Raw genomic sequence first — 26,483 nt, forward strand, 5'->3', positions numbered from 1 at the left:
ATAGGATAGTATTCATGATAGTGTCTAGCTTCAAAGCCCCTAAACACACGCAACTTCAGAGAGTCGACGGGGCGACGCAAACTCGTTTCTTTTCATTCAAGTTGCCGATTCCACAATCTATACATGCCAGGCAAGGCTACTGTAAGTAGCGCCTACAGAGGGCCGCACACATATTGAGCTCAAAAAAAAAAGAGGGCAGGGTGCTCATACCAACACCAAACTATGCCCTGCTCTTATCGTGGGTACTGCTGACAAGTCCCGTATTCAAAGAATTGCATCTTGCCGTGAAACGCAAGCGACAGCTGAGCATGTGTTATTTTGAGCAGACTCTATGGAGCTGTGGTTACTGGAAGTGGGGGAACTTTCGGCAGCAATGCACCAAAGAATACCGAACCGGAGAGACATGTGGACTAAAGCTTGTCTACATGACAGTATTAAAAGACGGCCAATGCAAGCTTTGCGAGCAGATGGAGAAGAAGCGCCGTCGCCTAGATAAGTTAGTCAAAGACGTTGAGCGATGGAAACATGAAGGAAATAGACCAGCTTCGATCGAAAAGGCAGAGAGAGAGATTGAAGAAATCGATGACCGCGTCAGCAAGATTTATGTGGATCACCAAATACGGGCAAGGAGTGTTTCCTGAGCAAGGGTTTATTTTCGGCATGACAACTGTGTATGAGGTAGAGATAGGTCAAACAGCAAGACAATAGACTCGACGAGTGTCACATCATACTTTATGCGCAGTTAATGGGAGCATTGAAAGTGAGAGGGCTCAGGCAACCCTCGCCACTGTATATTACGGGTAATCTCGTCTTCTTTGCTTGTCTCTTCCCTTTTCTGTCACTTCAGTCCTCATTCAATTGCCCTGGACCAACCATGATAACTGACCGGCGTAATGAAACATCTTAAAGAAAACCGAAGCCCATTTCAGCCATTTTTGAGCGTGGCAGGGCAACAACGTTACCAAGAAATGGAAAGGGAATAACAGTTGGTTCCATTGCACAGTATCTCCAGGTGGCAAAACTAACGCGCGGGAGTTATCGACCATCCGTCCTTTTTTCTTTTTTTTCTTGGCTGGATAGAAAGTTCGTTGAGTTTTACATTACACTTCAACTAAAGAAGTTCAGCGTGAGCCGCTGCCGACACCCTCTTGTAACCAAAGTAAAGCCTCACCTTTGACTCACTATGAAAGCAACAGTAAATTGATGTCCTAACTTGTTTCAACGTAAGGAGAGCATGACATTCTTAATACGAAACTGGTACTAAAGCAAGTTTAGGAGTATTGGAGAGGGAGGCTTCATACAAGTCACCCACGTAGATAAAAGTTGCGATGCAGACAGAAAGTGATCGACTATGGACAGATTCTCATAGAAAGGTGCCAGAGGTGAGTGACGGGTGTAATTTAAGTAGTTTGATGTTGGATCATTATGTAAAGAATGGAGTACGGAGTATATTTCGTAGCTGTACCGTTTTTCGAGAGTATAGACTCTCAGGTTGTGCATGGTACTCTGAAGTTGAGCAGACAAATATACACGCTTGCCGACGTCGTTGAGCCTCCCAACCATGATTACAGACGCCGGAGAAAGCTGGCCACATCCAAGCGGGACGAAATTGAAGCTAGAACAAAGGTGCTATCTTAGGGTCTCCACATAGCAAAGCAGCTTGCGCACGTGGCTGTAGCTAAATGGGTGCTGAGCTCTGAATTGGGGCACTAAAATGTTGTTTAAGCGGATGAAGTCCAATCACTGACACAAAACAGTACCTACTAGCAATTGACAAGATGGTACAAAAAAAGGAAACATTGGATGAAAGACGACAGACAGTGTGACACTTTACGCCTCAAGTACTTAAAACTGGGTATCAATTGTGACTGAAGCTTCGAAAATTTAGGGTAGAGAAGACAAACGAGGAAATGCCAGAAGTGGCGGCAATAAATCTAAATATACATGGTATGGGGAACACTAGGAGACGCATGATCCCGAAAAATAATTGAGGACATGTTATTAGCTCATACACACCTGTGAAGTCGGCTAGCCGGTTGGAGAGGCATACTTCGGTTCCAAAGTTGTACTCCGTAGATGGTATGGCATCACTGCGGATTAAAAGACCGCCTTTGCAGCATCCGCAAAATTACCAACAAAAGGCCCAGAAATATCAGCTGTGTCTGGGAGAAAGTCTCGTTGCGGCTCTATTGTGTTCTCGATTTCGTCATTGTCTTCAATTTGTGCTTCACCATCTGTCTCCTCCAAGGGTGAGAGCTTAGAAAGCAAACTCTGATATCGCATAAGGCGTTCGTCTGGGATGCCAAGTGCGTAGGTATTGGATATACCGCGAAGATTGGAGCTGGGCTGAGTGATCTCGAAAACGTCGACCATGTTACTAATTCGAGCCGAATGTATGTTAGTATCTCACCCTTGACTTGCCTTTGAAATTGCAGTACTTACTCAGATGTATGGGCTACTACCCTTTGCAAGGCTTCAAGCTCCCTTTGCATTTCCTGTGCATCACATTGGTTATTCAGGTTTGAGTCGCCAAAACTTCCATAGTGAGTCGCATCGGGGTCGTCAAAAAAAGGCCGAGACTCATCGTCCTATGGCAGTGCGGATCAGCCTACGAATCAAATCGTCGTTGTCGACTTACAACGACTACCGCAATTTAAATCCAAGCTAGGTGTCTGTTGATAATCTCTTACATCCTCATCGACGCTTTTGCGACGGCTGCCCAAACAAGAGCCGCAGTTTCCCATATTCTTTATGTAAAGCTCGGTAGCTCGGCAGCTCGGCAGGAGAGCTGTCAAGACACGCGTCCGTCGCGAGATAGTAGGGCTATTCGAAGCTTCGCAGAAGAGTTAAAACACTGGGGTCGAAACACGAGCTATCGCATTGGCGTGCATCACAACGAACGTTTGGCAAGTGGCTGCTGTCTTGAAATTTCCAGATGCAAATTGTCGGACGACGGCGAAAACAGCGGATAAATTACTAAGCTAATTACAGTGCATTTGCGGGGAAGGTGGTCTAAAACATAGTGATCCGATTGGGCATACCGATATAAAAGTGGGTCCAGGGGCAGTCAGCACCTTTGAGCAACAGCGACTGCTCCATAGTGGTTTCTCCTAGCTCCGTACGACGTTCGTAGTATCTTACGAACGGCTTTTCCCTTTTACGCGTACAACATATAGTAGAAAGATGCCATCACTGTCTTGTAGAGGAAGAAAAAGTGTGTCTTGGCTACAAATCCTATCGATCATGTTCGGTTCTCGGCGTAGCTCTTCTCGAGACCGGACTGACAATCGGGCTAGAAAAGTAGTAGTTGAAAAGACCACTGTCGTTATTTTCCTGTTCTTGAACGAAAAGGGTTTTGTGCCGGGCTCCTATGTAGCTCTCTTCGATGGACTGGTAAGAGTGTGACTTATCCAGGCTCTCGGAAGCATTTACAGCCATAAATCGCTCATGGGGTTGAGAAGCTGTACTCTGCTGCTCACACTCCGTATTAGTTCGCACTCTTCAATTGGTAAAAACCGCCGAATTTATCGGTGGCCTGGCCCGTTCACGAGCACTTCTGTTGCACATGTTGTGCTCCTTCTTTGAAGCCTCTATTTCAGACTTGCGGGCAGCAGTCTAGCATATGGTCGGAGAGCCAGGATTGTAAAATACCTTTATCATCTCGTCAGATGTATCATTCCCAAAATCGGGCATTGAAGTCATCTTGTGTAGAAGCGATGCCTCTTCAATACGTCCTTCCAAGCCTATGCTACCGGGACGTTAACAAAATTAGACATGAAGCCGGGCCCATACAGGCACCTACATACAATATGGTAGATACTTCATAGAATTTGAAAGCTGGCTTCTGTCTTAGAAGTTGTATTGCTGCATCGACGTCAAATTCAGACTTTCTGTCCAGGTTTATACGGTGAGTATTCGGGACAATGCAAGCGAATAAGGCGTTATACGTCGGTCCTAAATAAGAGTCAGATTCATATGCAGATATTCTGGTCTCCAAGATATTGAAACTACCCTACCCTCTTGTTGTGGCAACTGAGATAAGAAATTGGAGAGGCTTTGGAAACCTGCGGTAGGTTGGAGGAAACTAATCTGCTTATCTGTCCGACCGGTGAACGTTATACGAATGAAGTTGTTGAATGGTCGTGATGAGAAATCAAGTTCGTATGCCTCGAGCAAGGCGGAAAAATCCCTGGTTTGAGTCTCGAAAGTGCACATATACAGCTTCTTCATCAGGCCTTCCGCTAGCAAGGGGAAATATTCTTTTTCCTTGAGGTTTATTGGCACGGGCCAGTCAGTGCCTGCAAATAATAGATAAAACTCTTTCAGAGAGCAGAAGTTGACCAAGTGTGTGCTAAAAGACACAAGTGGTACATACTAGCAAGGTAAGTAGGCCTTTCAGAGAGCTGTTATTGCACTTCTGTAGGAAAACAAAGGAGCCATTGTTGTTCAAGCTAGATTCATTGTTGAGTAAGCTTGGGGTGTCGGGTTTGATCAATCGGTCATAGTTCAGGGTGATTGCCTTGCGGGCGAAGACTCGAAAGCATTCTGACGGAAACGCATTTCTTAAGACGGGTTAGTCTAATCCTTAACGATATACCGAGCACGAATTCGTACCTGGACTGTAGGATAGCGCTTAGCTACGTAGCCAGTAAAGTTAGTGTAAGTAAACGCTGCGGTCGAAGTCATTTGTCCCTACTGCTGCGACGGTGGCGACTCTGATAGAGTCGTTCTTGAGAGACATTTTGGCAATGCCGGCAAGCGAGCAACGGCTGTCCCAACCAAGCAACTTGCCTTAAAAAACGACAGGTTAGACGGCGACTCTACAAAACCCACTCCGATTGAGCTATTGACACGTCGACGATTTGTTCGAACGTTGGCAAAGGATGCTGGTTCGATTGACAATGCTTAGATACATGCAATGCTGCACCGGGGAGTTGGAAATGGCAGCTTGAGAATTTTCGACTTATTTTTATCCTAATATAATATGTATTGGGTAGGCAAGTCTTAACGTATCAAATTGGGAAGGTGCCGCTGCTGACTTGAAGAGCAATTGATAGTTGGTGAGAGAAGGTGCCAACTCGTTTTTGAAAGTCTCACTTTCTTGTATGGGCTATTTGCATTTCACATGTAGCAGGCCGTTATTGGCTATCGGGGGGTTTGCTAGCAGACGTTTGAATTACTTACTATTACGGAGTACAAGTGGCAAAGGCGGGGTGGGGTACACTCGTAATCTGTATATTACTCGCAAGATACGATACCTGTGAAGGTTAAAGGAGGCTATACGTAGCGGTCATATAACGTGATGCACTGTGAGGAGCAGGAGGCTGAATAGGGTCTAGTGTGGGCGAAAGAGTGTTGTGTACTAAGGAAGAAATAGATACATCGCGACCCTTCTGGGGATCCGTATTAATACTAGTGTCAGGCCCCGCTTTTGTGCCTTCTGACCAATTACAGGCCCGTACGGCCAAGTGGGGCGGAAGGGCCACAGTGTGGCGGATTCCAATGCTTGACAATACCATCAATCATTGAAGTGGCAATAGGCTTCTCGATTTTAAAAAAATGAAGAGAAGGACACACAACCACTCCGTAATCCATGTTAGGATGATGCTTTTTGTCGCAATCAAGACTTGGTGGCGTGGCACGTGAGGAGCCTAGCCATCGATTTGGCGCCTGGCGGTTAAGTGGTCCATGCTTATTCGGTCAAGGCAAGGAGCGATAAATTCATCACACGCATATTACTCCGTACTCTCTGTTATGTTCTCCCCGGCTAAACTAGGTTGACGAAAACTTGGACAAGACAAGGCGACACCGGCTTTCTCCTACCAAAAAATTATCTGCTTGTCATTTATACTTTCGCAACCTCGACTTTATCAACCTTTTCCCTCTTCTATTGAAGGTTTTTGAATCTGCTTTCTGTTCGTCTGTGTTTTGTGGCCACCGATCCCCTCTATTTTCTCTTCCTATCATTTCTCTTAGCAATGTTCTGCCCGCAGTTCATTCATCTCGCCTGATCACAACTGTGTAGCCTATTTGGGAGCAGTTCAGGACCGAAACATGTGAGGCATGTGCTTAGGAAACTGGTGAAAGAAACCTTACCCGACGTGAGTGGCTTTTCTGTTCTTCGGTCCGCATAACCAACGCGTCTGGGACACGCCATTCCTATCCGTATCCTGCCAGTATGTTTTCTGATCTTTGATGGCAGTAGCAAGGAAGCGAACGCGGTTTTCCTATAAACCAACCTTCTCCAAATCCAAAGGCTGCCTACATTTGAACCCCCCCTATCATCCAACAACCATCAACCTGCCTTTTTGTCTCGCAACCCTTGCTGCTATTTTCACACAATGAGCACGCCACCACCCGCGCAAAAGACTACGGAGGTCTCTCGGCCACGATCTAGTCAGCTTGTTTCCGTCAGCTGGGATGAAGCACCGGATACTGTGCCTTCTCGAGGGTCACGGTTACAATTCGAGGTAGCAGAGTGTGTCGAGACGAAGACAGTCACAACTACCACAACAACAAAGCGATCATATCCCCCGCTCTATGTCCGCGAGCCCCGATCTCTGCAGTTTCGTGACATGAAAGAATATCCTCTCGCTACGAAACCAACGCCTCCGGAGCTTTCGAAGTTCACAATTGATCTTGACCGTTTCCCCGGCGCCGAAGCATGGTCGTCCTTTGATGAAATTCCCAAGTCCCACTCCTTCGATTATAGCCAGGATGATCCGCAGCTGATAGAAGCGCACTCACAAGCCGGACAAACTAAAAGTGATCAAGACGCAACCAAAGTGGACTCTAGTTCTGATACGTCAGTTCGTGATGAGTCCCCTAGACGCTCAGCAAAAACCCCGAATGAGGGTATCAGCCGAAGATCTACCCGTTCCAACTCGGTGGCTTTGTCGCCAAAAACCACTACGAAAAAATCTCTTTTGACCTCAAGCCTACCTGCTTTTCCAGAATCGCCCCGCCGTTTGGGGCCAACAATCTATGGGCGCAAGGAGAGCAGGAACAAAGAAGCAGAGCGGTCTACCAGAGGCACGCTATCCTCATTTCCTGCCACACCAGACAACTCAGGCACAATGGCAAGCGATGTTGATCGTATCTCTAGGCTTCGTCCGCTCCGATTAGGCAGACCCAACGACGGAGGGGACTTGGTTATTAGTCAACCCGTTTCTGCCTATGACACAGGCAGCCCGACCGGTAGCGACTCACATACAGTCTTCAGCAATACCGTGGCCACACCGCCGATTATGGATGCAGATGCCGAGCCATTTACTGATGCCGATGAGTCTCTCCAGCAGACAGTGAGGGCCATGCACCCCAGGATACTTAGCAATGTGGGTGTTCTTGACGCTAGCCTACCAAGCCCGCGTCTTTCGCCCACACTGTCCGCGGTTCACCCGCCATCAAACTCACAGGATGACGATCATGATGAACTCGAAGATGTGGCATTCTCACAGCAGTTGATTCGCCATGATTTGCCATGGCCACATGAGTCGCAGGCCACCGAAGATGCTGATACAACTCAGCTGACGGCAGCAGAAGACGCATACACGCAGCAGAGCCCAGTCTCCCGAGTGGCTCAAGCAAAGCCAAGTTTCCTCGAGACTCGATCCATGCTGGAGAAATTTGACACTATGCCGAACGAGATGAAGACGTTCATGATGTACCAGTTTCTACGAAGATGTACGAGGAAAACCCTCCACATGGTTGCGGACGTCGTAAATCCGGCTCTCAAATGCGATTTTTTTAGGCGACTCCCAGTCGAGCTGAGTCTTCACGTTCTATCGTATTTGGGTTATCGCGACCTTTGTCGTGCTGCCCAAGTATCGAAACACTGGCGAAATGTCATCGACACAAATGAGACTGGATGGAAGGAAATTTTCGACCGAGATGGTTTTGAATTGTCTCTGGGAGAATTACAAAGGGCGATCGCCCAAGGATGGGGATGGCAGGACCCAGTGGGACCAGAAGGTTGCGAAGCAGATTTGAGTCAGCGCAACCGAATGATATCAACTGACAACGAACTTATCCGGGCATCAAAAACAGACACACCTCACCGGGTTAGAAATTCAAAACGAAAACGGGCAATTGCCTCCTTGCCTAGCGCTGAGCGATCAAAACGCCGAGCTAGTGCGCAGGAGGCTGCAAGAGACGAGAAGTTCCACCCTTGGCCACAGTTACACAAGTCCGAAGGACCAATATCGGCTGCAAGTGCTGCTGCGGCTGCTGTTCCGGATCCACAAATCGGCATTCCGAGTTTAAGGAAACTTCACCTTTTCAAGTCACTCTATCGCCGCCATCACATGATCCGGCAAAACTGGACCAGTGGGAAAGTCAAACCCGGCCATGTTGCCTTTACTGCACATCCCAGACATGTTATCACGTGCTTGCAATTTGACGATGACAAGATTATCACGGGTAGTGATGACACGCTCATCAACGTATACGATACCAAAACTGGAAAGCTGCTCAAAAAGCTAGAGGGACACGAAGGAGGCGTCTGGGCTCTTCAGTATGAGGGCAATATTCTCGTATCTGGCAGTACCGATCGCTCTGTTCGTGTCTGGGATATCGAGAAGGGACTCTGTACTCAGGTTTTTTATGGACATACGTCAACAGTCCGCTGCCTTCAGATCTTGATGCCAAGCGACACCGGCAGGATTGAAGACGGTAACCCTGTTTTGATGCCCCCAAAACCCTTGATTATCACAGGATCTCGCGACAATCAACTTCGCGTCTGGAGATTGCCCGAACCAGGATCAAGACGATATATACAGACTGGCCCTCCTGCAAATGACTCAGAATGTCCTTATTTTATCCGAATTCTTGCGGGACACACCAGCTCTGTTCGGTCTATTGCGGCTCATGGCGACATTCTTGTTTCAGGCAGCTATGATAGCACTGTCCGAGTGTGGAGGATAAGCACGGGAGAAGCCCTTCATGTCCTACATGGGCATAGCCAGCGGGTATACAGCGTCGTTCTTGACGTCAAGCGTAACCGCTGCATTTCAGGCTCCATGGATTCATATGTCAAGATATGGGATCTAGACACTGGCTCCTGTTTACATACGCTAGAAGGGCATTCCCTCTTGGTAGGCCTTCTGGACCTGCGCGACGAGAAACTTGTTTCGGCGGCTGCAGATAGTACTTTGCGAGTATGGGACCCTGAGTCGGGTAGATGCAAAAGCACACTTACAGCACACACGGGCGCCATTACTTGCTTTCAGCATGACTGTCGCAAGGTCATTTCTGGCAGTGAGAAAACTGTCAAAATGTGGGATATTCAAACCGGCGAATGCATCCAAGATCTATTGACAGACCTCGGTGGTGTTTGGCAGGTCAAATTTGACGAAAGACGCTGTGTGGCAGCTGTTCAACGTGATAATCTCACATATGTCGAGGTAATTTCTTGGTCCCCGCTGCACTTTTGCTATTTCGCCTGTCAATTGCTTTACGATAATGGTAGTTTGTCTAACTGTGTACAATACAGATTCTCGACTTTGGTGCTGTGCGCGATGGAAAGCCTCCTGAAGAGTTGGGAAAGCGTATACTTTTGAACGCACGAGATGTTCAGTCCCTTATCGATGAAGAGATATGAGCTTTATGGTCGGTACCCCGTTAGCAGAGTGCGCCGACATCGACGAAGTCGGATCGGCGAGGACACCCCATTCAGTCCGTCCTTCTAAGCACATTCGTTTCACTGATCATGTCTCATTTGTTTATTTACTTGCCCGGCTTTTCTTCTTTGGGGGTTTGTTTTCTCTTCTGAAGACACCCACCCGGAAAGGCGCGCACTAAAGTAAATGGACGGCGACATAATTGACGCATTCTCCACTGCTTTTTGTTAGTTTTGAAATTCTTTATTAATCGACGAGGCATAGAGTGCATTTTTAGGCGTCTGTTTTTTCTTCTTCTTTTTTCTTTCTTTTTTGTTCACTTGGCGTCATTTTCAATACAGGCACGATTCTTGCAATGCTTTCTATCCCAAGTGCTCCCGATGCTACTGCGTTTTGATTTAATGGTTCTTTAGCTAAAGCTCAACTATAGATGGCTAAATGTCGGGTACATAACTCTGTAAGTATTGTCCGGTGTTTTCGAGGCGTTCAATCGACTCCATTGTTAGTTGAAACCGACGCCGGTCTTCTTTCAGTCCGTTTCGTCTATCGCTTGTCGTTTTGTCTTCCTCCATAAGATCGCAAAAGGATTGGGAGGCTGTATTGGGATAGTTAGCAGTTGTATTAAAGTTCGGGAAACGTGATAAACAGGGTGGAAAATTTCTTACTCATGCCGTCAAAAACCCCCAACTGGCTGTCGATATGCCACTTAGAAAGTGACTCGGTAACATCGGGGATAAGGCCAGAGATGATGTTCAGTGTGCAAGTGTCAACAAAGCGTGTGCTCGCTGTTAGGTAATAGCCGCGCACATAGGCACATACACTCAGCTCTGCCTTGAACGGGTCTGGGCCGAGTTTTGTAGCTTCTTGATTCATGCGGACGTCTTCACGAGCTCGTTCTTCTTCCGCCATCAGCTCCCATGGCCGAGGTGGTGATCGGTCAGATGCTTTGTCTCCAAGGTACGCAACCATCCGATAGTAGTGTCGGTGTCGTGCCAAAATTTTGGCCTCGGCGTGCTCGTGTCTAGCGAGGCTATCTTTGTCTAACGTGTAAAATTTTCGGGTCTCGAGCGCATAGTTTTTCAACAACACGTCCTTCACGGAATGAAATTGGTCAACAATATACTTCTTCAAAATTGAAGCTGCCTTCTTGAAGACAAGCCGTTCCCGCAAGTTACTGAAAGCCTCGCATAGTAGTTGATGGAGCGTATTGTCCAGAAGGCGATACGTCCTATCCAAAAGCTGTTGAAGAGGGCCCCTCCATGGTCTCACAGCTTCCATGCAAAGCGAGTTGTACACATCTTCGGTGACAATTCCTGGCATCCCTGGCTTGCTCCTAGAAGCGATCACCGCTCGCACCTCCTGAAGCGATCTGGATTTAGCGCGGAGTTTGGAAGTAGAGCTGCATTCTGACGGTATCTCTGCTTTCACCGGGCCCTCTCCCCGTTGTCGTTTACTTGGTGTGCTGGGACCATGAGGATCCGGACCCTCTAGGTATTCATCTAACCGACGGCGTCTTGTGTCGTGCGACAGTCTTGGAGATAGTGTTGAGCTTATTGAGTCGTCGACATGTGTTAAGTCGATCCGGCCGTTTGTATCGAGTCTATTTAGTGGCGAGATTTCGGTCTTGACGATGTATCGCGGTTTGAGATCTAATATCTCATGTCGAAATTGCTGGACGACGTCCCCCCACAACGGCGACAATGATGCACCTTCCAAAGTTGTTTTTATGCGGCTGGCAAAATCTGCAAGACTGCGGCGCACCTCCAGCTCTGGATTTTCTGGTATATCGGGGAGCTTGGCCAGTTCGCGGTTTACATCCAGTAGCTTTGAAGTCACCTTTTCCTTGATCTGAGGTAAACTAATAGGCAAACAGTCAGAAACAAGCTTGTACAAGGTACATCTTCTTGGTAGTAGCCGGAATATGGCAGGACGCAGCCTATGTTGTTCATAAACCCACCACTTTGCAAATTCGGCACCGAGTTGCTGAGACATGAAAGCGACGAGGCGGCTGACGCCACATCTGTCCTCAAACTCCTTGAAGCATTCGCGCCACTCTTGATTCGCCAGCCCAGGGAGCTGCTTGTTGAAAAAAGCCTCTTCGTACGCACCCTGGCGTTCTAGATCGTCAGCAGGTCGGGAAGGGTCTCGTTGTGGTACCATATCGTCAGGAATTAGATTTTGCGTGACTACCGGGCGCGCGGTCATGAAATATCCATGCCCAATGCGATGCTGCTCGCCACGGAGCATTGACGTCCACTGTGACGGCGCACTTGGACCGGGAGGAAGTAGGTCGGCTTTTGTCATGATACCAATTGTCCGGGATTGGGCATTCTGTGCTCGTATAATAGAAAAGGTGGAAGACGTTTCCGGGTCGGCGTTCATTGGAACCGCCCAAAGAATGATTGCTTGTTGGTGAGAAATGTATTTTGCCGTCAAGTTTTCCACGACTTTTACCAAGTACTGATCTTCGTCTTGTTTCGCACTTGTAAATACCCCTGGAAGATCATAGAAGCTCAGATCTGCCAGACCAGGAGCCAAAATATCGAGTGCAACTGTGTTGGGACTAAAGGCAGCTTCGTTTTGAATTGACTCGAGATCAAGTCCCTGGCAGCGTTTCCAAATCTCGCCAATCCCAGGTTTGTACAGACTGTGGTCTCTGCTAGGATTCAAGGTAGCTCTCTGGGCCCATCGAAGAGTTTCTTCAATCCGAGTTGGATCACCCAACGTGGCAAACTCTTTGATGTCTCTGCGCTGCTCAAACCACGGCCCAAACGGGCTGGCACGTGTGACGTTAGCAGGCGGGCGATATTCGTAGTCCTGTTGTAGCGATATTCGGCACGACCAAGACCCGCCATGTGAGCCAGAAAGCCGAATGTGGACCGGGCACCTGGTACAAGCTCCCTCACTGCGTGGCAGATAGATGCCGGAAAAACTAGACATTAGACTGGATTTCCCAGCCGACTGGTCTCCAACCAAAACCAGCTCTGGAAGACTGGTAACATGTTGGATTCCCAGCGCCTGAAGCTCACCAAGGGTGTCGTTAAGTTCCTTCACCTTATCACCAATGGCAGTGAAGCCGTGAGAGACAAAGCTGACGTTTGCCGCTACCGTATTCTGAAGGCGATCAAGCATGTTCTCCGCGGCCTGCGACTTGATTTGCCTAACCTCCATAAGGACAGGCTCATCATCGTCATCGCCGTTCAGTATGTTTTGGTCACTGCTCGCTCGGACAGTGTGTAACGCAGACCTAGTTTCCACGCTTGCTGTTCTCTGCGTTAGATACAACAGTCTTCTGGGGGTTCTTAGGATACTTACGGGCACCAGAGCGGGAGAACCGGCCTCCGGGCTCAGGCAAACTGCTGGAAGCGACAGCCCCTTGTAGTATAAGCCCCCCATCGTTGCTTCTATGAGAATAACTTATGCTTGTCATAAGTGGGGCTACAGGCTCTGACTTGACTATGAGACCAGCCATCGTTCATGGAGTTAGCTTTCTCAGCACTGTGTTGCGGCCACTAAGACCGACTATTGAGCTCCAACTGTACGTCGAAGCCGACCGAAAGCTTGCCAAAAGCTAATGCAATGGGCTACTGTGCTGGGTTCGGCGAAAGACAAAGAGACAAGATGCGATGCTTTAGAAGAAGATGGTCAAAAGACGTAGGGACGATATTAAGGTGAAGATAAAAGGGGAGTAAAGAAGGGAATCCAGAGCGGGCCAAACAAAGCAAGCAGTATTCTCCGTCTGAGCTCGGTGTTTCAATAAGGAATGTTAGATCTGGCTAGTAATTATGGGTGACTTGGTAACAGTATGCAACTAAGAGCCGAGACAGCGTAGAGTCTCGCTCGGGCTTGACGGTCCCCGGCAGAACCAATTGTCCGAGTTGCCTAGCACGGGGCGTGCAATAAGAATGCGATTGGCGGGGCACCCACATAAATGTGTTGCGAATGGGGCCAGCTTGCCAACTGTTATTGAGTTCATGCCACAATTTCCATCGTCATTTTCTTACTGTCTTCTATTTGTCTTCGCAGAATCATGTCGCTTCAAATTCCGCACCGCGAGAGGCACGTTAATGGCATTAGCGCTGTTACGAAAGCAGTTATTCTTGTAGGTTCAGTTGTGTTGCAGCATGGTCGAAGTGCCTACTGTCATCAAAACTGGGAAAACTGCTAACAATGGTGCTGTAGGTAGGCGGCTCTTCTCGTGGTACTCGTTTCCGCCCGCTTTCTCTAGATGTCCCCAAAGTAAGAGATTCTGCTTGTTTCCGATACACCCACATTGCACGCTTTCGACATAGTCTGGTTGTACTGTCCAGCTAATGTATCTACAGCCTCTATTTGATGTAGCCGGACACCCGATTATCTGGCACTGCCTGACGGCTATCGAAAAAGTGCCTTCAATTCACGAAGTGTACCTGATCGGCTACTATGACGAGTCGGTGTTTCGCGACTTCATCAAGGATGCTTCGACTAGTTTCCCTCACCTCTCCATCAAATATCTGCGCGAATACCAGGCCCTCGGAACCGCTGGTGGCCTGTACCATTTCCGGGACGCCATACTCAAAGGCCGACCGGAGCGGCTCTTTGTTTTGAACTCGGACGTTTGCTGCTCATTTCCCTTGAACGAAATGCTAAAGATGTTCGTTGAAAAGGATGCAGAGGCGGTCATTCTCGGCACTCGGGTTAGCGAAGACGCGGCCTCCAACTTTGGCTGCATCGTGTCCGACAACCACACGCGTCGTGTACTACACTATGTTGAAAAACCCGAAAGCCACATTTCGAATTTGATCAACTGTGGCGTCTACCTCTTCAGCACCGACGCTATATTTCCTTCTATTCGCAGTGCTATCAAGCGGCGCAGAGATCGCCCTGCTCGCCTTGTGTCGTATCCGTCATCTGAGAATCTGGAGAGCAGTTTCATTGAATACGATGATGACGAGTCTGAGACGACTGAAGTCATTCGTCTCGAACAGGACATTCTTTCAGATATGGCTGATAGCAAACAGTTTTTTGTCTACGAGACGAAAGACTTTTGGCGCCAAATCAAAACAGCAGGTTCTGCCGTGCCTGCTAATGCCCTCTACCTCCAAAAGGCATGGCAGAGCGGTTCAAAGGAGCTAGCTGAGCACAGTGAGAACATTATCCCTCCTGTTTTTATTCACCCTACCGCACACGTTGACCCCACTGCGAAACTCGGTCCCAACGTCTCTATTGGGCCTCGTGTAACCGTGGGTGCAGGCGCCCGCATTAAAGAGTCTGTTGTTTTGGAGGATTCCGAGATTAAGCACGATGCTTGTGTGCTGTATTCCATAATTGGCTGGAACAGCCGTGTTGGTGCCTGGGCGCGGGTTGAGGGAACACCTACGCCCGTGACAAGCCATAGTACCAGCATCATCAAGAACGGCGTCAAGGTTCAGTCCATCACTATACTCGGCAAAGAGTGCGGAGTTGGTGATGAGGTCCGCGTGCAAAACTGCGTGTGTCTACCGTTCAAAGAGCTCAAGAGAGTAAGTCGCGGCCGATCCCATCTGCCTTTCGACGACACAAAGAAGCAAATCTTCCAATTGCTAACTTTTTCAGGATGTCACGAACGAGATCATTATGTAAACAGGGCGCTGTAACCAATGGAAATATCTTGAGTGGCACGCAGAAAGAAGGTATCATATATGTGGGAGCGCAACTAGCGTGCTTTCTGATGGATGTCGTATCAAGCGCGTGATCTGACCTTCAGGGTTCGCTAGACAGCCGAATAAAGTACGGAGTCCAAAGTACAAGGTGCTGTAATGCGTAATGTGTTGTCGCATCTACTCATATCTCAGGCTCAGTTTTCGGGCACCGAGTAGATGACAAAACCATTTGTGACGTGATTGACAATAAGACACGTACCATGCGCGACATGTGCTCGTGATGAGCTTGAAGTCCCTATTCACCTATAGAACCATGAAGAGGAGGCATCGTGCTCAAGACAGGCGAGAAGGTTAGGAAATGGCGCGTAACTTTGTCAGTGCAGACTCCAATGCCGACTGACACACTCCTTTCTGCAGGTCTATGGCGACGTTGTAGTCAGCTCAGACGGCGTCCGCTCTCAGGCACGACCGCGGGTGCTAGGCTACGAGGACAAGCCAAAGAGCTCAGACTGCTGCTGGATGTTAATACACCGTGACGAGCGCAACATCGAGGAGTCCTTATCGTTTCCCGACCGCCTTAAAGACGTATACATCGTTCTCGAGGGCTGGGTGCTTATGTTTCGGGTCATCGTGGAGAAGACGCCGGCTCTGGTCGACTAGAAGCTTGTCTGCTGAGACCTGTATCAATTTTCCGGGAGATGCCACCCATCCGTTCATGCCGACGAGTATACAACGCGTGGCACAGATGATGGAGGACGGGCAAAAGTGGCCGTGTGTCTACGACGGGCCGGGAAAAGAGCCGTGCCAGCGGCATGTGCGGACGCACTAAGACATCCAGTGAGAAAGAGCTCTATACATACACATAACATGCACGCTGACTAACTACTCGTCTTGCAGATATCACCGCGTTACAGTAGTACTAAAGACGGGTGAGGTGACGCGCGACATGTGGCACAAGACAGACTAGAAAAAATGTGAAGGAGAAATCCGACAGCAGTAGCATCTCTCGAGACGACTGGATCCATGCCTTTGACGTGGAGAAACGTGCAGAAAACGTGATCGAGCAGATGTTTCCCAGACATTTGGGGTCCTGCAGACGCCATGCCGAACAGCTGTGGCGTTGAGGCCACCGCAAACGGCGTCTACTGAGGCTTGCACTTGTCGAAAAATATACTGTTTTTGTCTCTAGGCTAATAAGAGGTCATCATGCAGAGACTCGCTAAGCATGGGGCCGAAATCAGTGCCGTCATCGTGCATAGAATACAAAGGGTCATTGAGATCAGCAAAACAGGCCTTCATGACACCCGACATCCTGTTCACGTAGTCAGTTGAGAATGCGTCCATATATCTCCCTTTCGTGGGGGCAACATACATTTCATCCTGTTGCTGTTGCTGGCCTATGTCGAGAAAGTAATTTTCCGGTGATTCCTTTTGGGGGCTGAAGCTGCGATCGTCATTCAGCAGGCCGTTCTCCTTGAGCTGGGCCATGACCTCAGTGAGCATATGATGTGTCCAGAAGACTTGCTCCATACTCTGCAAAGTGTGAAGGCACATGCGGACGTCATCGGCACGTGCGTTCTGGCCGCGGGCTAGGGCGAGCAAGAAGACTTGGAGTACCTCAATTAGGCAACTGCTATCCAGCGTGACCAGGCTACTAAGCAGGGCGGCATCTCGCATGAGGCCTATTACGGCCAGGGACTTCCTTGCAGCCTCGATGCAGGTAGTAGAAAACTCCTCGAAGGAGGCCCGCTTAGCAGGCGGAAGAGCAGCAAGGCCTATGGGATGGAAGGCACTGTACAATAGAAAGGGGCGGGTGGCAAAGATGGTGGCGCTCCAATAGCGCAGATGCAGAATAGACACGGAGCGCTGGTGGAAAGGAGCAGCTCTGGAGACGTCACATAGATGGGGCGGAATGGCAGCATACCATTCGGTCAGCACGGACAGCACATCGTTCACAGCCGATATGGACGGTCGACAATCGGAGAGCGGGGTGTGTGCCGTATACACGGCCGAGTCACATCCGTACAGGAGCCGGCCCAGGCGGCGTTTGATCTGGGCGAGCTCGCAGGAGACGGTGAGGTAGTGCAGCGGCATGTGCGAGCCCGGACTAAGGATCTGCAGGCGGGCGGTTAGCACGGGGGAGAGGGGGGAGAAGGAGTGGACGGGATATGGCCGGCATATCTTACTTGCTCGGAGAGGTCGTGCAACTTGCCGGCGGCATGGTCTTCGGTGATGGCGGGCGGGTTGCCGTAGCACAGGGCGACGTCGAGATCGAGGAGAAATAGGGTGGAGTACAGGCGCAGGTCAACCTGACGCTGCAAAAAGCCCTTGGGCTCGATGGTCTTCCGCAAATGCAGGCCCAAGGTGAGGGCGATTCGAGCAGCAGCGCCGATGTAAATGTAGGCGGTGTTGCTGAACAAGGAGCTTTGCAAAGCGAGGCCCTGGAGAAACGTCAGCGGATAGAGCCGGAATAGGCAGCAGGCGGCAGAAATGGCGCACGAGAAGACAGAGGGCACGAACGCTGTCGATGTCGGCCTCGTCGCAGAGTGCAGGCACGAGCATCTTAGCGAGCGATAGATATCGAGCGGCGGGCGGCGGTTCAGCAGCGGCAGCCTCCTCAGCGGCCTCAGCAGCCTGAACAGCCTCGCTCTCACACGTCAGGGCCAAAACGGCGTACAGCGAGCAGAGGGTGGCGGGCGTCGCACTGGTAAGGTCACCAGCGTATAGACGATCGAGGACGGCATAGAAGCGCTCGGCGGAGACAAACCAGTAGACGGACTGGATGTCGCGGAAGAAGCGGGAGACACAGCGGTCGCAGAGGTCACGGCGCGGCAGGAAGATCTGCACACGGCACAGGCTAGTGCGGACGTGTCGCTGCTGGCTGTGGATCTGGTTATGTTGCACCGAAAGGCCGGGGGAGACTCGCCCGGCAGATGAGTCGGGAAGCGACGGTGGTGGCAGCGGAGGCGCAGCGGTAAAGGGAGGGACGAGGTCGCTGCTGCAGGAAAATTCGGGCTCACGCCGCTGGCAAAGCGACCGCACTGCGGCGTGGAAGGTGTATCCGGAATCGGCACCGACGTAGCCTGCGTCCAGAAGTATTATCAGCAGGACGGCAGCCTCAGCAGCCTCGAGAGCTTCTGGTACGTACGGTATGTTCCCTTGGAGTCGATGCGTAGCCAACCCAGCTTGCCGTGCATCTCATCGATCTCCTTGATACTCACAGCACTCTCCTCGGCCTTGACAGGGCAGGGGTCGAAGAGTGGCGTGCGGTGATCGTCACTGAGGACCACGACCGAGTCGGACGAGGCCTCTGACACGGCCACAGACGGGCGGTTGGCCGGGTTGGCAGCATCGAGTGACTGGACGACCTCCCGGAGCGACTGCAGGCTGAGTTCGACATGAGGAAGGAAGTGCTCGAGCGCCTTGGTCATGTAGCGGAACTCCTCTTCAGAGACGTGGTAGTATGGCCTCTGCCGTCGCCGCGACGGATCCAAATGGCAGATTGCATCGATGCTGGCACAGAACTTGCAAGGTCCTGGGACTATCCGACCGTCAGCCCATGTATCTCTTCTCCCCCTCCGTCCTCCCAAGATAGCACGAACCTGGATCCACGCACTGCCAGTCAATGTATCAGTAGCTACCATGATAGCGACGCAGATTGGACGAGATTTACCTTGGTCTTCCGGCTCTTGCATCGGTCGCAGCTCATCGGTGCTCGCCTCTTGCTGCCCATCTTGCTGGACGCGTCCGTGGTAGAGCCCTGTGTTGACATCTTCAGTGGGCCTGGTGCAATGTTTATCGACAGGTTCAATTCGATATCAATGTCCAGGCATGCCACGGAAATCGTAATGCCGGCCTCTTGGAACAAAATCTGCTTTGCCTCTAGCCCCTCCCTGCCCAGCTCTTCGACCTGCACCCCGTTCCGCCTGCGAGGCCTGGCCGCCCATTGGCAACTGCCGACAAAGGGTATTTCGAATTGGATGCCAGCGTGCGGGGGAGCTGTCTACGACGTACAACTTGCCCCGCAGTCGTAAGACAGTATTAGCGTATTACTATCACTCCGTTTCTCGACTCAACGTCGTAGGAGAAAGTCGGCCTTTCTTTCTGCCATTCGGCAACGGCCTTCTAGGTGCGCCGGCTGTCTCCCCCCCTCCCTCGATATTGGTAAGGCCGCCACGGCTTCCGTTCGTTTCTTGGATGACAGCTGCTTATGGCAGGCTAAGCTAACTGATATCGTAATACAACCCTGCCAGCTCGGGTGTAACTCTGTGTTGTCTGGAAATATGCAGCCAGATAGTTTTAACACTTAGAGAACACATGCTTCATGGTTCTAAGCTGGGCCTCTCCCTCTCTTTCTTTACCTCCGATCGCTGAGTCACTGTACCAACCTGCGCATAAAAAGACACCCGTACGATCCTCTAAGCCAGCATATCAGTCCATTTTCGCCCTAAGCTCACAAGCTAAGCCCGGAAGGCCCCGATCCCACAACTAAAACAAGAGCTATAATCTACTGAGTACATAGCCAAAGGTGCCCCCCATCTGTGGATGATTCCGTAGTTACAAGAGAGTAGAGTAAGAGATGCAGCTATTCGAGATAGTAAAACTTTGCATGGGTGGGTCCCTTATTAACCAATCAGATGCACCCTCATGTTATATGGCTTGTGATTACGGAGTATCTTTCCACCGTACGCCACACCTGCCACCGCCTTTGCAGCGCTCGTACCTCCATTTATTAGCACAGTACGGAGGTCCCTCCCAAAAGAAAGGGCTCACCGCTTTTGGCAAAATAGGTAGGTGGGTATATTCTATTAACACTGTATTTACCACCAATCTATTAGCGCAGTCTTATGTGCTGGGAGCCCTGTAACTATATTAATAAGCGGAACACATTAGTGAGATAGTCTGCTAAACTTTAGCGAGCTATCGCTAATAGCTTTCTCCGTATATATAATAATAATCACTGTATACTGCCACCACTATGGAAAAGCGGTGGGCCCTTTCTTTTAGGAGGGACCTCTGTACAAGACGTGGAAGACAAGGTGTGAAGGTTAAAGGAGGCTATACGTGGCGGTCATATAACGTGATGCACTGTAAGGAGCAGGAGGCTAAATAGGGTCTAGTGTAGGCGAAGGAGTGTTGTGTACTAAGGAAGAAATAGATACATTGCGACCCTTCTAGGGATCCGTATTAATACTAGTGCCAGGCCCTGCTTTTGTGCCTTCTAACTAATTATAGGCCTGTACGGCTAAGTGGGGCGGAAGGGCTATAGTGTGGCGGATTCTAATGCTTAACACTCCTCTTAAATACGCTATATAGGCGTACTATAATGCACTAAAATTATTCTTAGTAGCCTTTTTATAGCTGCTAGCTTATTAAGCAAGGCAATAGCCTTTTAAATACTACCTTAGGTAGTACCTTTATTATAATATTAGTAATTTAATCTTTAAACTTTATATATTATACTATTAATAAGCTGCTTAGCATACTTTTATAAAAGTAGTACTACTTAATATTAAAGTGCTTTAAACATTTTTTAAATTTAAGCTTTTTTATAATGCTAATTATAAAGGTATTATTTATAAATATTTAAATATTAGCTTAAAGGCTTATTTTAAGTATAAATTACTTAATTTAGTAAGCTTATATTATTATATAGTAAGTAATGCTATATTTAGCTTTATAAGTAAAAATGCTAATAGTTAAAAGCTTTTTAACTTTTTAAAAGACTAGTTTTTTTTAAGATTTTAAAGATAAAGCTATATATAAAGTAATAATTAACTAGATTATTAGCTTAAGATATATTAACTTACTTTTAATATAAATATACTTTTTTAAAAAAGGCTTTTAATAGTAGTAGACTATAATATAGTCTTTCTTACTTTATAAGTAGTAAAGTAATTACTTAGCTAACTTAGTATATATCTTTTTAAGTAATTTTATTACTTTTAAGTGCTAGTATATAATAAAAAAGATATTAAGTTTTATTATTATATTAGTATAAATTAGCTTATTATTTATATACTAATATTAAAAGCTATCTATTAAAGGTATACTTAGGTAGGCTAGGTAAGTTAGGCAGGCAAGGAGGTATCTTCTTAATAGAAGAAAGCAGCCGTATAATCAATAGCTAATTCTTGCCTTCTACACTCTAAGGGAGTGCAGGAGGCGCTCTTTATCGTAGGCGCACCTCTGGCGCACCAAGTGCGCAGGACAGGCGCGACCCCGTTTCTACTTGGCCCGTGCGCTAGCACGTGCTGTGGCCTGTGCGCAGACTACGCTACGCAGCCTGCGCCATAAGCACCGCTTCTAGTTTACAATGTGCATCTAATACGCTGTGCGCATACTGCGTACGGCTTGCGCGTAGCCTGCGTCGGTCCTCTCCCTAGGGCAGCGTTACAATTGCTCCCCTCTTGTGCCTAACTCCCCTAAGGCAGGTCTTGACGAAAGGCTTGCAACCTTTGTTCCTAGTGGTAGTGGTGCTTGTCCGTTTGCGGCGGCCCCTTTATGCTTGCTAAGATCGCTGTTAAAGGCGACTTAAGGCGCCTTTAGTTCCCTTTATTTAAGAGGTTAGTCCTGTAGTTAAATTAGATTATTGTAGGGTCTAGCATCCGGTTACTTCTTTTAGAAACAACAAATTCGTCTTTTAGCAGCAATATAGCTGCTTCTAATTCTAACGTTCCTGTGCCCGCGGTAAGCGCCCCTAGCGCTCTAGTACCCGCTGCGGCCCTAGCCTCTGCTCCCTAACACCCTTTGCCCTTTAGCTAAGGTGCTAGTTCCGGCCGCGCGCAACGTGCGCGCGGGGCTTACGCTAGCATAGTTCGTTGTTTAGCGCGGACTGCGGCGCGCGCCGTGCCCCTGGTTAGGCCTCTAGTAGCCTGTTAAGGTGCGAGAGCTGCCCTTGCTAGTCCGGCGCTCCTAGGGTCGGTGGCGGCTGCGCTACTAGCTTACCCTTAGGTTGCCTTGGACGGCTTGTTGTGCGTGCGGTGCTTGCACCGCTTTCTAACGACTCTCTCTGCGGAGTTGCCTAGGTTTGCGGCCGTGCCGTGTATTTACAGCGTCGCTGGCGCTAGGCGCTGCGACGGCTGCCGTGCTAGTAAGCACGAGTGTTGCGGGGTAAGTTCTCTTTAGTGGCTATAGGCCGCTCTAGTAGCTAACAGAATGCAGGTTTTCCCGCTAATAGTTAGCAACTAGGCTAACTTTAAGATAGTGCTGCGCGGCCTTAATAAGAAGCTCTATAGCTAGGGTTCGCCCGTAGTGTGCGCGGCACTTACGCATGCTGTAGGTGCTTTTGTCGCTACTTTATTATAAGTAAATAAGCAGCAGTAGCCTACGTTGCTAAGGGTGTTGTTAGCTGCTAACGTTACGTAAGCGGAGCTTAATCTTTGCTAGGGCATTAAGGCCTAGAAGAAGGCTTAAGAGGTAGCCTACTAGGTAAAGGCTTAGCAAGCTTTATTAGCTTAAATGTATTTGTTGTTGCTATATACACTCTTTTTGTCTTTGCCGCCTAGGCTTACTACTTTAACCCTTTAGTAGCTCTCTTAGCTGCTACGCCTAATGCTTAGTAACACTAGTTATGCCGCCTTTACTATAGCCTTTAGTGCTTTTCTTAAGGCGGTAGTAAGAGCGTATGTTATAGACAAAGCTTATACTAGGGTAGCGGCCGGCGTAGCGTTGCTTTAAAGGCTTCTTAGATAGTTTTGCGTAGTCTTCTATAAGGCTTTTTAGCTAGTTAAATTAATTTAAGCTCTTGCCTATATATTTTTGTCTTTATGCGCTTACTACGCATATACTGCTTAATTGCTATATACGCATTTTCTATATCTTCTTTTAGCACTTACTAGTTATATTTAGTTAGCTAGCCTGTTTAACGTACTAGGTATTTAGTCTAGCTAGCCTTACGTCTCTTATCTAAGACTACTTTTACTTCTTATTTATTATCTAAGTTTTTTAATACTAGCATTGTTAAAGGCGCTTATTCTATGCTTACCTTACTCTTCTAATGCTTTAATAGCAAGACTAAGAAAACGTTATATAGTTAGCTATATTATTTTAGTAGTGCTAGTTAATATGCTTGTTTGCCTATAGTCCTAAAGATTCTAAAAGGCTTAATGCGTCTTAGTGCTAACTTTTTGTTTTTTAAGCAAAGGTTTTTTATAGAAAGGCTTACTAGCTCTCTTACTATAAAGCTTATAAGCTAGTAGCGCGCATTATAGTAACGCTTCTAGCGCTTTATTATATACTTTTAGTTTACTGCTAACCTTTTCTATATAGCTTCTAGTTTTTCTAAGCAATTATACACTACTAGGACTATGTTGCGCGTATTCTGCTCCTTTTTTATAGTTGTGCCGCCCTTAAGGCAAGTTTGTAGGTTCAGTTTTTAACTATATAGCGCTTTAAATAGGCTAATTTTAGTTATTGCGTTAATAGCGTTATTATAGGCGTATTGCGCTAAAGATAACAAAGAAGGCTAATTTAATTGCTTTTTTATTATAAAGTAGCGCAAGTACTACTCTAACGTTTAGTTAGATCTTTATATTTGCCTGTTTATCTAAGGGTAAAATGCGGTTAATAGCTGCTTATAGATTCTAGTTTAATAGCAATATTTACTTTAGAATTTGCTAGTAAATATACTTCTTTAGTTAAAGACTATATTCTCTAGTGTTATGCTATATACTAGTTCTATATGTTAGTGCATAAGGTGCGTAAGGCCTTTGGCTATTAAGGTAGTTTATATAGCAAAGAAAAAGTTTATTTTTATAAAGTAGTCGACAATTACTAGAATTGCATTTACTTTGCCGCTTATGCTTACTTTAGCTACTAGTAGCCTAGTAATTAAGTCTATAAAGATTTCCTACTAAGGACTTTATAATAGCAGTAGTAGGTTTAGCTTACTATATTACATATGCCGTTTAATTGTCTATCTTTAGCAGACTAGGTATAAGGTAATATAAGCCTTTACGTTCTTCTTTATTTCTTCCTAGTAGAAGTAGCAACAAAGCAGTTTTAAAGTCCTAGCAACTATAAAGTGCTTAGAGATCTAGTTGTTATAATAAAGCTATAGCAGCTCTTAACAAAGGGCGTATGCGCCGCCTATATACAGGCAGTTTTCCTATAGTAATATACTATCTAGTGCAAGGCTTTATAGCTTCGTCGCACCTCCTACGCTTATAGTGCGCTTTACGCGCGCCTTAACAACTTACACCTCTAGGTTTACGTCCTAGATTCCTACTATTGCTTTATAAATAGCTTTAAGGACTCTGTTTTCTTAAAGGTATAGATGTAGGGCAGCAACAATAGCTAGTTGCTATAGTAGGCTAGAGTATACTAGGTTCTTATCTACGCTCGTTAAAGGCGTTAGACCCTTAATTAGCGCTATAGTAGTAATATTCCTAAGGTCTCTTTAAAGTCTTTTATAGTCGTCTAGCCTTTCTAGTTTACTACGCTTTGCCTACTTAGGTAGTACGCTGTTTTGCGCTGCGGTGGCTTGCTGTGTAAGATCTAGGGCTACTAAGATCTTAAAGGTAACGCTTAGCTTTTCTTCCCTACTAGGTCCTTTTATAAGTGCGCGCATCTTACGCGTCTTATTCGCATAAGCTACGTTGGTGACTAGCTTAGCGCTATTGTCTTCTATAATAAGTGCGCGTATCTTGCGCGTCTTTTGCGCTATAGCTATAGTGCTTGCTAACTATACGTCTTTCTTTTATACTCTAGTAATAGTTATTCTAACTTGTCTAGGTTTATTAAAGTAATCTAGCTGTCTTAACGGCGTATTAGCTAGGTTTGTTACGCTTAGTCTATGCTTAATTATAAAGTTAAAGAAGGATAAGTATATAGCCTAGCAAGCCTTATATTCGTTATACCTTAGCTAGGTTATAAAGGTGCGTAAGTTATTATAGTCTAATAAGACTTTAATCGTCTTTTTGCTACTATTAAGGTAGTATCGCTATTGCTTAAAGAAGTCTATAATTGCTAGTAGCTTTTAATCTAGAGTGCTATAATTTAGCTCTAGTCCTTATAGTTTTCTTAACTAGAAGGCGATTAGGTGCTAGGCTCTCTCTTTGTCTTATTAAGAGATAATCCCGCTAATAGCTACCTTTAAGGCATTAGTCTCTATGTATATTGCCTATTCTAGGTTAAAATAGCGTAGCAAAGATGCTTTTATAAATGCCTCTCTTAGCATTGCGAAGGCTGCGCGCTCCTTGCTTCCTAGCTACACTAGTCCTAGCTTTTTGCTATTTTTGCTGCCTTATAGCAGCCTTAACAAAGGAGATAAGATATTTAAGTAAGCTTTAATAAAGCAACGATAGAAGTTGTAGAATCTAAGGAAGACTTGCACCTCCCTAAATGTTTATAGCGTTAGCCATTTTGCGATTGCGCGTACTCTGCGCAGGTCTATCGCAAACTCTTTGCTTTTAATAATAAACCCTAGGAATTTAACTTCCTGTTAGTAAAACAAGCATTTATCGCTGTTAACAAATAACTAGGCTTGCTAAAGACGTTTAAAAACCTAGTCTAGGTGCTTTGTATACTCCTCTTTGTTGCGTAAGAACATAAGGATATTGTCTAAGTAGATAATATAGATTGTATTTACTAGACTATGCAGCGCTTAGCTAATATAGTACTAGAAGGTTGCTAGGGCGTTAGTTAGCCTAAAAGGTAGGACTAAGTATTTAAAGAGACTATATCTAGTCTAAAAAGCTGTCTTTTATTCGTCTTCTTCTTTAATCCTTAGGCGGTAATACGCCTCCTTAATGTTAATTTTCGACATTACCTTTATTCTTACTACGCAGTCTATAATCTTAAAGATTAAGGGTAGTAAGTATTAGTTCTTTACTATAACCTTATTTAACCCTCTATAGTTAACGCATAAGCGTAAGCTTCTATCCTTTTTAGGCATAAAAAAGAATAGGGGGCCCAATAAAGCTTTTTTAATAGGCAAATTTCCTTTCTATCGCTAGGGTAATTGGGCTAAGAAACTAAAAATAACTCCTTTAAATTCTCTTTTTATAATAAAAAAAAATTTTATTTCTTATTAATAGAATATTAACGTGGTTAAAAAAAAAAAATATATTTGGTATATTTTTGTAAACCTTTTTATATTCAAGAAAAAAAACCTTTTTAGGGTTTAAAAAAAAAATTTTAAACCCGTGTTTTCTTTATTTCTCCTCGCCGCCCCAAAAAAACGGGCGCGGGGGGACGAGGCGCGCCCTCTTAGTTTTCCTCTTTTTTTATAATAAAACACCCT

General features: G+C 46.9%; 4 protein-coding genes across 4 annotated transcripts; 2 read left to right on the top strand and 2 right to left on the bottom strand.

The window, feature by feature from the left end:
- Nucleotides 1–7,076: 7,076 nt before the first annotated feature.
- On the top strand, nt 7,077–9,598 carry CMQ_5880 (cell division control protein; the record flags this gene model as incomplete). Its single annotated transcript, XM_014316526.1, has 3 exons — nt 7,077–7,683; nt 8,047–9,401; nt 9,491–9,598. 3 exons carry the CDS (start codon nt 7,077–7,079, stop codon nt 9,596–9,598), a joined length of 2,070 nt encoding a protein of 689 aa, XP_014172001.1.
- Nucleotides 9,599–10,146: 548 nt separating this feature from the next.
- CMQ_5868 (dynamin family protein) lies at nt 10,147–13,013 on the bottom strand (the record flags this gene model as incomplete). Its single annotated transcript, XM_014316514.1, has 3 exons — nt 10,147–10,212; nt 10,437–12,887; nt 12,933–13,013. The coding sequence occupies 3 exons, from the start codon at nt 13,011–13,013 to the stop codon at nt 10,147–10,149; spliced, it is 2,598 nt and encodes an 865-aa protein (XP_014171989.1).
- A 634-nt stretch (nt 13,014–13,647) lies between these two features.
- Nucleotides 13,648–15,898, top strand: CMQ_5889 (GDP-mannose pyrophosphorylase a; the record flags this gene model as incomplete). Its single annotated transcript, XM_014316535.1, has 4 exons — nt 13,648–13,719; nt 13,800–13,856; nt 13,943–15,118; nt 15,656–15,898. 4 exons carry the CDS (start codon nt 13,648–13,650, stop codon nt 15,896–15,898), a joined length of 1,548 nt encoding a protein of 515 aa, XP_014172010.1.
- A 525-nt stretch (nt 15,899–16,423) lies between these two features.
- CMQ_5910 (aldehyde dehydrogenase) lies at nt 16,424–19,010 on the bottom strand (the record flags this gene model as incomplete). Its single annotated transcript, XM_014316556.1, has 7 exons — nt 16,424–16,550; nt 16,611–17,353; nt 17,425–17,679; nt 17,738–18,321; nt 18,387–18,779; nt 18,841–18,853; nt 18,912–19,010. The coding sequence occupies 7 exons, from the start codon at nt 19,008–19,010 to the stop codon at nt 16,424–16,426; spliced, it is 2,214 nt and encodes a 737-aa protein (XP_014172031.1).
- Nucleotides 19,011–26,483: the final 7,473 nt, after the last annotated feature.

This window comes from Grosmannia clavigera (genome assembly GCF_000143105.1).
Source record: "Grosmannia clavigera kw1407 unplaced genomic scaffold GCSC_146, whole genome shotgun sequence".
Taxonomy (NCBI): domain Eukaryota; kingdom Fungi; phylum Ascomycota; class Sordariomycetes; order Ophiostomatales; family Ophiostomataceae; genus Leptographium; species Leptographium clavigerum.